Source organism: Miscanthus floridulus, chromosome 11 (genome assembly GCF_019320115.1).
Source record: "Miscanthus floridulus cultivar M001 chromosome 11, ASM1932011v1, whole genome shotgun sequence".
NCBI classification, from domain to species: Eukaryota; Viridiplantae; Streptophyta; class Magnoliopsida; order Poales; family Poaceae; genus Miscanthus; species Miscanthus floridulus.
The window spans coordinates 54,722,863-54,735,212 of NC_089590.1; the positions used below are offsets into that span (position 1 = coordinate 54,722,863).

The following is a 12,350-nucleotide window of genomic DNA, read 5'->3' on the forward strand; positions in this document are numbered from 1 at the left end:
TCAGGAAACCACCCCTACAAATCTAGGGGCGGCTAAGTCAGCAGCCGCCCCTACAAATGACCTCCGGTATATATACTAGAGACCGTGGGACGTCGAAAATTTTCTAAGTCAGGGCACTCTTCTTCCTTGCGGACGCCGTCAGGCTGCCGAACACGCCGCCGCCGCCACCGTCTCCATGCCGTAGCACCGCTTCCTCTCACCTCTGCCGGCCCGTGCGCTTTGGCAGTCCTTCCTCGAGCTTCCTTGGCTCCGTCCACCGCTGGGACCCGCTGCGGAACCCTCCGTGGGCGATGCCTCTGTGCCCTACCTCCGCCGCATCCATGCTCTACCTCTGCCTCGCCCTACCTCCCCCGATCCGACTCCAACCCCTGGTCCGTCTCCTACCCTGCGCGCCGTCGTTCCCCCCAGTGGCTAGGGTTTCCGCCGCCATTCCCTCTCCCACGATGGCTAGGGTTTTCGGCGCTGTGGTGCGCGTGGCACGGCCAGTGGTGGCGTTGTGGTGCACTGAGCCGCCTACTCAAGTCTTCCGTCGAGCCGCGGCATCCCTCCCTCGACCAGGACAGTAGGTACTTGATTGATTCCGTCCTCTCCCTGCTTGCTCTGCTGGGTTTCCCGCTGAATGTTGATCACAACTAGTATAGTACCAAAATGGTTAGCCATAGCTAGGATTTGCTGTAAGAGAGAAAAGAATTTTTTTTAAACTTGAGTTGCACAGATTTAATAAAATTTGGTCTGACTGGCCACTTCTGGCAAATTTGTGTTCACCTACACTCCATCCAGTTGAGTACTCTAACAAAAACAACAACAATGGTATTATCAGAAAAAAGTGATGTCCAAATGGCTTGTGCTAAAGATGCTATAAACTATACTCCATTGTTCTGTTAAACCGTATATATTATATCTTAATTCTCACATGTCCTTCACCACTGCTCTCTACTCATTCTCAAACATAACCAGGTGAGGTTGCCACCGGGCACGGATAGACCCTACACCACCGCTAAAACCTATCATCACCCTAAACTACTAGAGCATGCTCAAAGCGAGAAAAGTGAGAGGTGTCATACATATGCAGTAAGAGCATTGGCCTGTTTGGCCTGTTGCCGCAAGATGCCACAACTTTAAGGCTCGTCTAAAGTGCGGCGCTGAAATCAGCCGCCAAAGATTTGGCGAGCTGAGGCGTCACAAACTATTTACATGCTGTTGGGAAACTGTGGCGGTACTAGAGGTCTGGGAACCAATCAAACATCAGTCAAAAGTGAGGCGTCGGAGGTATGGCGAGATTTGGCGAACTCTGGGAACCAAACACGCTCCATGAATAAAAACAGTGAGCACCAAGTTTCGAATTTTTCCCCCCCACCTCCCATGGGGCCTTGTAGTGGAGCACTATCGCTTAGTGTTGATGCCACGCTCATGGCGCTCTGGAAACAGGGCATGCTGATTTCAGCCGTTTTGGAGCGCTGGTGTGATTGGTTTGTCGATTGACTTTTCCTCGGTTTAGATTAACCTCTTAAATCCCCGTCCCTTTCAGCTGGCCATCGGTCACCAGAGTACGCGGCTCATTCATTATACTGAGCTTTCGTAATGCGTTCTATGTGGAAAACTTGCCTCGAGCTACATGTCACCATTACAAATCCTCTGGAGTCTGTGGTATCTCCGTGAAGCTGCAAGACTCATAGCGAGTCGTGGTACGTCCGTACGTGCAGCCCATTTCGAACCTGTTTCCTCCGGTGCGATGGGCAGATGGGGACTTCTAGGAGAGATCAGTCTGATGGAGGGCAGATTTTGTTTTTTTTTCAAAATTTGTTTGGATGTGCTTCGATATATATATTTTTTTTCCTCTAGAGCACGCGAGCGGAGCAGTCGATGGAGATGTGGACGAGCGCCCGCGCGTCGTGGCGCCGGTGGTGGCGGCGGCGCCGACGCTGGCAGCTGCTGCTTCCGTCGCCGACTGCGGCCCCGCTGAATGACAGCGGCTCGTGATCGTGCGCGCCCCCGAGGACGAGCGCGAGGAGGAGGCGGTTCGTGGTGCGAGGCGGCGACCGCGGAGGTGGTGGTGCGGCCGGCGAGGCCGACGAAGGCGGAGGCCGAGGTGGTGGTGGCGGCGCAGACGTGTGCAGTAGCATCTGCGCCAGCCGTTGCCTCTGCTGCCCGCCGACGCCCACGCCGGCTTGCTTGTCGTGGCGGCGGCTCTTGTCCAATTTGCTTGTCGTGGCTAGTTGTTCGGATGAATCCAATTTGCTATTAAGCCCAGCTGTGCCACAGATGCTGATATATCCAGTAAACAATAATGCACTGTAATCCAATATGCCGCCGCCATGCTCCTGCTGCTCACCGAGGGTGCACAGCACCTGGTTGATGAAATTCGAGGTAAACTTACCCAGCACGAAGGAGAGGTGATCCTATGCGAAACAAACTAGGCAACCAAACATTTCATTTGAACAACCGGTGCTTGGCTTGCTGGGGACAGGCTAAAGTTGTATAGGCTTCGATTCTAGCCAGGTCAGAAATAAACCAGGAAACCAAACACATCAACAAAGGAATTATGAAGCCAGAACATTTGCTTCCATTATCTAAAAAAAATGTTTTCTCAATCTCACAACGAACAACACAATTCGAAAATTATTACACACATCGCGGACACGATCAACAACACCAATGCGATCGTGCTTCTTATTTGTGTTTGGATTTACATGCTACCAACACTCTTGCTGCCCCAGACAGAACAGCATCGCAGTCCATGTACGCTTATTTCTTGAGGAACTTCGTGAACCAGTGTGCAGAGCTCTTGGGGTACCGCTTCAGCCCGTCGTTGTAGTCCACGAAGTTTATCCCGAACCGGACAGTGTAGCCGTTCACCCACTCGAAGTTGTCAAGGAGCGACCATGCGAAGTAGCCCTTCACGTTGGCGCCGTCCCTGCAGTGAGTTGCATTGCGAGTCAGATGCAGTTACTGTAATTCAACACTCGCGCATTTGCAGCTTTGGTGGTTCATTCCCACCTTATGGCACTTTGCAGGGCAAGAAGGTGGGCGTGGTAAAACTCTATCCTGGTGTCGTCCTTCAGAGCTTCCTCGAGTGAGAGGTTCTTGTTGTTGGCTTCGTCCACGCCTAAAAGTTTCAGATAACAGATTTTCAGATGCTTTCTTACGTTTCTAGCTAGCTCTCTCTTTCAGGAACACTGAAGTTACCATTTTCAGTGATATAGACGGTAGGATTGCCATAGTTTTCCTTAACATAAAGCAGCAATTCACGGAAGCCTCGAGGGTATATGAACAGCCAAGATGAAGCAGCCTACACGTGCCATTCGTGGAAATGAATCGTTAGTTCATTTAGCCACAACAAAATGGGAGACAATCCAAGTTGCTTGTGAGACCTGTTGTTACCTGAGGACCAATAGGGACACCATTTCGAAAACCTAACAAATCATCAGACGCGTGATTAGTTAGTTAGTATATATAATATATCAACAGAAATGCATGCACATTCACACCAAATTGTAAATCCTAATGAGGAATGATGTCAAGTAAAATGACTTAATGTAATGGCGCCTAGAGATTGCACGGTTCATGTTATATAGTTGTATTATGTCAGAAATGCTACAGCGTCATATTAAGCAAGAGTTTTCTTTTTCTTTTTCAGAGTTTTGCCTCATATATATATATGCTTTTCAGAAGAAGTAGATGTGATACTCTTCATTATTACCAAACTGATAAATGAACAGAAGTAGATTGATCGTTGACTTTAGGATGACTTACCGGTAAGATTAGCACGGGCATCAGTGCTATAGCTAACGTTGAGGCCGTTTGATTGAGGAAGGTTGTCAGCGTAGTTTGTAGTGTAGTAGTTTAGCCCAATGAAGTCGAATGCACCCTTGACCAACTCAGACTGTTCCTTTGTGAACTGTGGCAAGCGGTTTCCAACCAATGCTCTCATGCTTAGCGGGTACTCTCCTCTAGTAAGGGGGTCCATGAACCTAGAATGACAGCCAATGGTCTCATGCTTATTCCTAGTGAGTTCTTTATTTTCTTCTAGACTAGACTTGGTCAATAATGAAATTCTGTGAGGAGCACAAAGAATTATATTTAGTTATTTACCATCCAAGCATGAAGTCGACGGCACGCCTCGCTGCATCATCGTTTGATTTGGAACGGGAAAAGGGCACAAACCAGTGTGAGACTAGAGTTATTCCAATATTTCCTTTTTGCTCCACCTGCATTCGGCATTCGGTCATTGATGAACTGAAACTCAGAATTGCATGGTTTCAATTGAGTTGTTGTTCATTGATGAACTGAAACTGGATGGGTGAGTTCATCACTGACCTGATATTTTTCCTTGTACAACCGGACTGTTTCTGCATGGGCGAGTATCTGATGATGACAGACAGTGTAGGGTTCTGTTCCTGAATCCCCAGCGCTGCACTTTCCCTGCTCCCATGGTGAGCACCGGCCCGGCGCAAACGTGCCAGACGCATACCCATTTGAGCAGAAGGTCCAGGGCTCATTGAACGTGATCCAGTGTTTCACTCGGTCACCAAATTCTTTGAAGCAAACCTCAGCATAGTCCTTGTAGTCGTTTCTGACAGTCATAGATAGATTTGTTTAGCGGTGACGTTAGTGCAGAACGCGTCGTTCGTTCTTGCATCCTGTGTGGATAGAATATCATGACTTACATAATGTTAGGACTAAGAAATCCTCCATATTTATCTTCCAACGCCTGAGGTGAATCCCAGTGAAAAAGGGTCACAAATGGCTGTATCCCTGCACACATATATAAGCATGTATGCATATTATTTTAATAAAAGTTATACCAATCTAGGTGGAAATATAAGTGTTTTTTCACTGAAAAGAAAATAAGAACCCAAATTTGAATTGAAAGTAAATTTCAAGGTTTCGCAAAGATATACAAAATCATATGGCACACCTTTCAACAAAAGCTCATCGATCAAGTTATTGTAGTATCTGATGCCTTCTCTGTTTACTCCACCGCTCAGACTTCCATCTATCATTACATTCAGATGTCTTTTTTTAGCATAATACATTCAGATGTCTAAGCATTATGCAATTCATATCCTTGGACTTTGGAATATGGCCAAAACAGTTAATTTGCAAATTAAATATCTGGATATTGGATCACACTTACTTGGAAGAATTCTACTCCAGGAGATTGAAAACCTGTAGGCATCCATCCCCATACCCTTCATGATGTGCACATCTTCCTACATTTTTTAAAAGTCATCCATCATGGGTCAGAAATGTACCACTCTGCCCATTCCAAATTATAGGTCACTTGAGTTTTATCATAAATCAAAATTCTCTAATTTTGATCATATTTTTTAGAAAAGTTATATAGCATTATACAGGTTTAAATAAATGTACTATAAAAATATTTCATGAAGAATTTAATAAAACTAATTTAATGTTTTAGATGGTTGTGTATTTATCTATGAACTTGATCAAAGTCATAGAAGTTTGACTTGAAAAAAAACTAAAACGATCTATAATTGAAAAACGGAAGGAGTTGTATTTTGATAGGTTTTAATTCACATATAAGGGCCTTGCGTTATGCTTAAGCTGATAGAATAAAGACCCTAACCAACTTGAGTGTTACAGTACTTGAAATTCTTTCATACTCCATTAAGATACAGAATACATATTCTGTAGAAAAGAATATATTATGAGTCATACCTTGTAGAGATGGTAGGAATCCACTGCCACATCCCCATTGCTTCTGTCAGCAATTTTATCTGACAAATCATAGAATTATTAATTCATAGTTAATTGTCTACTGTCACTTAAATTCAATAGGGGTTAGGTTACACCACAAGTTACCCCGGTATGCTTATTTTCCTTAGACGACTATGCCAAATTAAGATTGACAGCCACAAGCAAGATTAATAATTCAACAACTTGCTCCATATATTCCATGTTCAACAAAGCAATCTACGGAGAGTAATGACAGGACTGCTAACTGCTCGACAGGTCATACATCGTGTGAATCGAAACTGACCTATCACTATCACTATCAGAGTATCATGATCGGGAGTGCAGGACAAGGGTAATAAATAGCGGATAGTGAACTCGCAGGAGATCCGTGTTTGCATATCAGATATATAGCAAGTGTTATAGCGTACGCTAAGTTTCAATAGCAAAATATTAAAAGTAGTCAAATTAAGATTATTGACAGCCACAAGCAAGATGAATAATTTAACAACTTGCTCAATACATTCCGTGTTCAACAAAGCAATCTACGGAGAGTAACGACAGGACTGCTAACTGCTCGACAGGTCATACATCGTGTGAATCGAAACTGACTTATCACTATCACTATCAGAGTATCATGATCGGGAGTGCAGGACAAGGGTAATAAATAGCGGATAGCGAACTCGCAGGAGATCCGTGTTTGCATATCAGATATATAGCAAGTGTTATAGCGTACGCTAAGTTTCAATAGCAAAATATTAAAAGTAGTCACTAACATGATATTTGCTTAATATAATTAAACGTTTAAATTAATTACTACATTTGACTGTATAGAAACCATAAAGAAACATAAATAAACAAGATACAAAGAAGACACGGATAGACAAGTTAAGAGCAGGCTCTCATAAAAACAATATCATCCATCATCCCATTATTCTTTATCGTCACCATTTTTGTTACCATGCATACGGCACCATCCATATTGTTACTTGAACCATTAGCATAGGCCTAATAATACCAATAGCGGCCCACAATAGTAAAGGCTAAGTGCAATAGCGGCTGTTAAAGTTTCAACATCCTATCTTCGTTCTGCTATCTACTAAAGCGGACCCTACAAAATGCTATTTATTACTATGTCAAGTTAATTTATTGCTAACCACTAATCTGGTATTAACTTTTAGCACATAACTCATAGTATGAATAGCCCTATAAAGATCTTGTGGAGCGTGTGCATGCATGAGATTAGCTTTTGATCAAGAGATAGTTTTTCCTAGATGCAAACATGCATGGTGAAGAAGCATATGAAACACATGTAAGTTGGAAAAAAAGATACAAAGCATAGAAGCACATGTAAGTTGGAAAAAAAAAGGTACAAAGCAAAACGATCTAACAGAGGTATATACAAATACAATACATGCCTGGGTGCTGATGAGTGAAGGTGTCCCAGATGCTGGGCCCTCTGCCCCCCTCCATCGCACCACCCTCGTACTGCACATGAATATCACTATCAGGCTAACTTGTAAGATCATGGCAAAACCAATGGCTACTTGGCTGATGAGTTGGAGCAGATCATCGACTTCTATAGGCCAGTTATTTCAGTACAAACTATTGACTGTTTCTAAGTTTCTTGCAGAATTTGCCAACTAGCTAGTGGTGCTGATGAAAGGTATTGCTTATTATATTAAAAGATCATATGCCCTGCAGGACCCTTGACCCTGGAGTGAACGCACGTGTGCATGACTGAGAGATGAGAGATCAGAACTGTCGCTACTACCTGATAGGCCGCCGAGGCCGTCCCGAAGATGAACCCCTCAGGGAAGCTCCTCCTGCTGATCGGCGGCTGCCCAGCGCCACCGTAAGCGTTGGAAGCAGCAGCGAGGAGGAGGAGCGGGAGAAGACGAGCAAGCATCGCAGCACTGCTAGTGCTGCTACCTCCTTTGGGAGCCATGTGGATGTGGTGTGGCACCATGCAAATGCAATGTGCAGCGCGCGCCAGTCTATCTGCGACAGGCCTCACTCCGCATCCCAAACACCCCTACTATATATAGCAGGGCCGATCACATATTCACACATGGATGGAGCGCCACTGATGTGTTTTTTTCTCGTACGTGGCGGGTGATGAACTGATAAGGATGACAGCAAAGACGTATATGGTCCTTTCTAACCGGAGATCTTTATCCGTTGGACAGAAATTTGCAGTTGAAGAGAAACCGAAACGTGTGCGAGCGGCTGACGAGCATTTCTGACTAGCTAGTTGGTTCCTGGGTTCCTGAATTGTCTTTGGAGGAAACGTAAGACAGCAAGCGCCTTTGGGGGAATTGGCCACATAGAAACTGGTACGTAAGAGCAAGGCCAATAATACAGCCAGCTTGTTGCTTGTAGGTTTTTTTGCAGTCTTCACTCAGCCTACTTATTTAGTAGTCAGTTTTTCACTATTAATGCATGACCAACTTGTCTCTCTCACAGAGTTTCTTGGTATTTGTGCCTAAGTCAGCTGTAAACTTACAACCCGTTTCTCCTTTCTCTTCTACACCTCAGTATTTAGCTAGTTTACGACATGTTATTATACTTGCTCTAAGAGGGAACGGTAGAATTGAAAACATGTGCACAGCGAGCGACCACGTGTTGTGACTGCGGTGGATAAGCAGAAGAGGAATCCCTCGAACGCAGTCAATTCAACTTGAGCCAAAATTGGCCATTGTGGAAAAAATAGGGAGTGAAACACTACTAAAAAACGTTTGTAACAACGGGATAATTTTTTTAGGGGCGACTAGTGATGGAGCCGCTCCTACAGTGACGTGCTCAGGACCTAGGAGACCAGCCGCCCCTACAAATGGAGCAGTAGGGGCGGCTAGTCATACGAGTCGTCCCTACAAATGGGCCGGATTTATAGGAGCGGCTTACTCACCAGCCGCCCCCGATGTTTTTATTTGTAGGGACGGTTCCTGAGTTAGCGGCCCCTACAAATATTTTTCAATTTATTTTAATTACTAATTATGTAATGCATTCATATATAAAGAAAACTATATAAATTTATATAATAGTTTTTATTATTTGTTGTAACACGGCCTCGGCGGGTGGCGAAGGCCTCCGACGGCGTGGTGTCACCAAGGCGTCTTCGACCGTCTTAGGGCGGAGACCTGGCACTGACTAAAGGAACTTGTTGGCAAACTGCAACCGAAATGGGAAGGCCCATACACAGCAACGGCAGCAGGCCGCCCTGGCTCTTTCCACTTGACCGACAACGAAGGTGTCACGACAACCCACACCTAGAATATTGACAGCCTCCGCAGATACTACATCTAGGCAATGTACCAAAGGGCAACCTCCGCAAATAATAAGCGGAGGCCTCTCCGTTCACTTACCTTTCAGTTTTTTTTGCTTCAACCCAAAAAAATGTAAAAGAGCATGTACTCTTTTCCTCACTAGGGAACTCCAAGCGGAGGTGAGGTTTTTAACGAGGCAGGCTCAATGTAAAAATCTTCTACAAGTATAAAGAGGTAATTCCACAAAAGAACACTTAAAAAGTCCAAAACCAAAAGCGACCAGCTCTGGCGCCGCAATATTCAGTGAATAAAAATAAGTACAGGTCCTTTCAAAGCGCTGGCCACAGGCATTGGCAATTTGAAACGACCTCTATGGCCAAATAGGCCTTTGACCTTGACAAAAATCTGTCCAGATTCAGGCATCAAGGCAAAAACAACCTCGGCCAAATAGGCATTCGACCTTGACGAAGACCTGACCACATTCAGGCATCAAGGCAAAAACAACCTTGGCCAAACAGGCCTACGACCCTTGACGAAGACCTGACCACATTCAGGCATCAAGGCTAAAACAACCTTGGCCAAACAGGCCTACGACCCTTGACAAAGACCTGATCACATTCCGGCATCAAGGCTAAAACAACCTCGGCCAAAACAGGCCTCCGACATTAACAAAAAACCAACTCAAGCATCAGGGGCAACACCATTATGGCGCTAGAACCAAAAAGAAGGTCTCCACCAGCGAAAACAGCAAAATAAGGCAAAGGTCTGACAAAACCCTATCACTTAGGCACTAGACCTATTTACTTCAAAAGATATCAAAAGACATGAATAATTCAAGCAAGATATAGACCATTAAAGCCAAGATACGTTCCAACAAACAACGTACCAAAAATTTAATAACCAAAAGCCACCACCCCGCTATAAAATGGGTTCCCCCCATGCCCTTAAAACCTCAGTCAGCACAAGGCACAAGGGGGGAAGAAGGCAGAGCACAAACACAAGCCACAGCAACGGCCATGGAGGCAGGGGTCTCCTTAGATATCTAAGTCGGCCGTAGATATTGTATGAAAACTCATAAAGTCGGAGGCACCAGTAGACAGTCGGAGACAGTGGGAAAAGAGATAGGAACTACGGCACGGTGATGAACAGCGTAGGCCTACGGAAGAAGGGGGATATCGCACGAAATCTCGTAATATCCCCCTGACGTCGGAGACCTAACCTGCCATCTCCACAAATGAAACATGTCCCACAGGTGTGTAGCGTCGGAGGCCCATACCACCAGACAGCTAAAACACCTAGCTAAAGAAATACCAAAAGTCTCCGCCGTCTGCACAAGCTACGCTAAACCTCCTATCGGATCACACACTGATTCAGCAAGCCTCGCCAGACGGACTTCAAGTATGCCTCCGCCGGCCAAAAAACTGCCAACACTTCTACCCTGGCCATCAAGCAAGCATAGAGAAGGAGAGAACATGGGCAAGGTTAAAATTTCCCACAAAACCATTCAAAACAAAAGAAACTTTATTTACAAGAGTCCAACTGGACTACAATACACAAGTCAAAACAACTAAGTGCTACAAAGAGCCTAGACCTCCGGGGCATCGGCCACAGCAGAAGTCCCTAGAATGGAGCCCGCATCAACTGTGGGCGGGCACGGCGCCTGCGGCCTCCGACCATCACCACCGCCGATCGTAGCGCCCACCGGAGCGCCAGCGGTGGTGGAGGCACTACCCGCGGTCGCCGAGCACGGAACTGACAGAGGCCTACCCGCAAGACTCTTCTACGCATCCTGTAGCAAAGGCTAAAGTGTCAGGGGCACAGGCAACGAAAGCCTTCGCAGCTTCGCAAAAAGCAAGGAGACAAAAATAGCGGCTACAAAGAATAGAAATACCTTCGCCCTCTTTTCCTCTGCCAGTTTTCGGGCGGCAGGTCTCCCAAATGGAGCCCAAAAGTACCCAATGAAATTTCTCAAGGTTTTTCGCAAACCAAGAGAAGTCTCACCAAGCTCCTCCAGACCCGGCAGCGCTCCCTCCGGAATACTTTCGGTATGCGTACACCCGTCGCACACCAAAAGCTTGGCGTAATTCGCTACTCCCGCTAGCACCCCATAGTCCGTGCAGCCATTGATCAGACCAGGGAGCTTCGCAAGGTGACGCTTCAGCCAGGAGGTGAGGGCGTAGACGCTGTCTTCCTCTGGAGGAGTGGAGGTTTCACCTCCGAACTCGGCGACGATGGCCTGGTAATGGCCAACGGTTGAAGCAAGAACCCCCTTGACCGAGTCCAAACGCCTAGTCATCAAAGACAGCTGCTCCCCCACCACAGCCATGGATTCCTTCTCAGAGGCTAGCTCTCGCCGGAGACCCTCGGCCAACTCATTCGCCTTGCGGATCTTCTCGGCGGACAAGGCTTCCGCATCCTGGGCCTTGGCGAGATCGGCCCTCAAAGCCTCCTTTTCTTGTTCCTTCTCCGCCAGAGAAAGGCGGAGAGCTGCAAGGGAGTTGGACAAACCCCCTTTTTCACCTTCTAGGCGCTTGATCTCCACCTTCAGCGCTTCAATCGTAGTATCTCGGTCGGAGACCTCGTGAGTGCAACGCTCTTCCATAACAACGGCCATGTGATACCCCTGCGATTATAAAAGAAGAAGACCAAGGCGATCAGCAATAGAAACAAAAACAAGTCCAAAGGCGAACATACACCAAAAAAGGCAAACCACCAAAAACGCACCAAGCTCTGGTGTTCCAGATGAACACGGAGAAGTTGGAAGAAATCCATGTCCCTCAGACACTGTTTGAAACGATCTGTTCAAAGAATAACAAACAAACACAAGACCATAAGGTGAGAAAAGCAAATCTCACAATACATACACCAACTGCCAGAGACCACCTCCGATGTCTTCAAGAACCCCAAGATAGCACTCTTCCCAACCTGAGATAGAAGTGTCGGAGGAGCCTACATAAAAAACAACAACAACAACAACTCAGGTCAGAGAGCCGATCATAAATAGACAATAACAACAGGCCAAAAGCCGAGTAAGAAAAAACACTATACTCACTCGGACCCAGCGCCATCAGCCTTGGCTGCCCCGGACCAAACCTGACGCCGGCAGCGGCCGCTCGCTCCTCCGGGGTGAGAAGTCCAGCCATGACATCACCTACAAAGCAACACATACACGGTATTAGCACTTGGTACAATACATAAACAAACAAACCAGGCGAAGACAGTAAACACAAAATGTGCACCAAACAAACTTACTCATTAAAAGCCCAGGCTGGGCTGCCTGCCGAGCCCCCTAGGCAGAAGTCTCCACCACACCATGCGGCGAAGGCCCAAAGCGCCGGATCTCCTCAGCCAGCTGCCTGGCGGACGGAGGGCTCGAAGAAGACCGAG

General features: G+C 46.3%; 1 protein-coding gene and 1 long non-coding RNA gene across 2 annotated transcripts; one reads left to right on the forward strand and one right to left on the reverse strand.

Annotated features, from left to right (window-relative positions):
- Nucleotides 1-1,553: 1,553 nt before the first annotated feature.
- Nucleotides 1,554-2,250, forward strand: LOC136490996 (uncharacterized). Its single transcript, XR_010767927.1, has 2 exons — nt 1,554-1,685; nt 1,843-2,250. It is a non-coding gene; the product is annotated as an uncharacterized lncRNA (long non-coding RNA).
- A 290-nt stretch (nt 2,251-2,540) lies between these two features.
- On the reverse strand, nt 2,541-7,903 carry LOC136490778 (beta-glucosidase 12-like). The gene is made up of 13 exons (XM_066486965.1): nt 7,472-7,903; nt 7,116-7,185; nt 5,683-5,741; nt 5,138-5,213; nt 4,919-4,996; nt 4,668-4,755; nt 4,318-4,573; nt 4,093-4,208; nt 3,754-3,971; nt 3,382-3,413; nt 3,187-3,289; nt 2,998-3,106; nt 2,541-2,914 (listed from the first exon to the last, which is right to left on the reverse strand). The coding sequence occupies exons 1-13, from the start codon at nt 7,664-7,666 to the stop codon at nt 2,746-2,748; spliced, it is 1,569 nt and encodes a 522-aa protein (XP_066343062.1). The 5' UTR covers nt 7,667-7,903; the 3' UTR covers nt 2,541-2,745.
- Between the last annotated feature and the right edge of the window lie 4,447 nt (nt 7,904-12,350).

Excerpts from the sequence above, each read along its gene's own strand:
- LOC136490778 (XM_066486965.1), bottom strand. The coding sequence starts at position 7,666 with ATGGTGCCACACCACATCCACATGGCTCCCAAAGGAGGTAGCAGCACT. Across the intron at positions 5,214-5,682 it reads ATTCCTACCATCTCTACAAG|GAAGATGTGCACATCATGAA; the intron begins GTATGACTCATA and ends TAAAAAATGTAG. Across the intron at positions 2,915-2,997 it reads GCCCTGCAAAGTGCCATAAG|GGACGGCGCCAACGTGAAGG; the intron begins GTGGGAATGAAC and ends AACTCACTGCAG.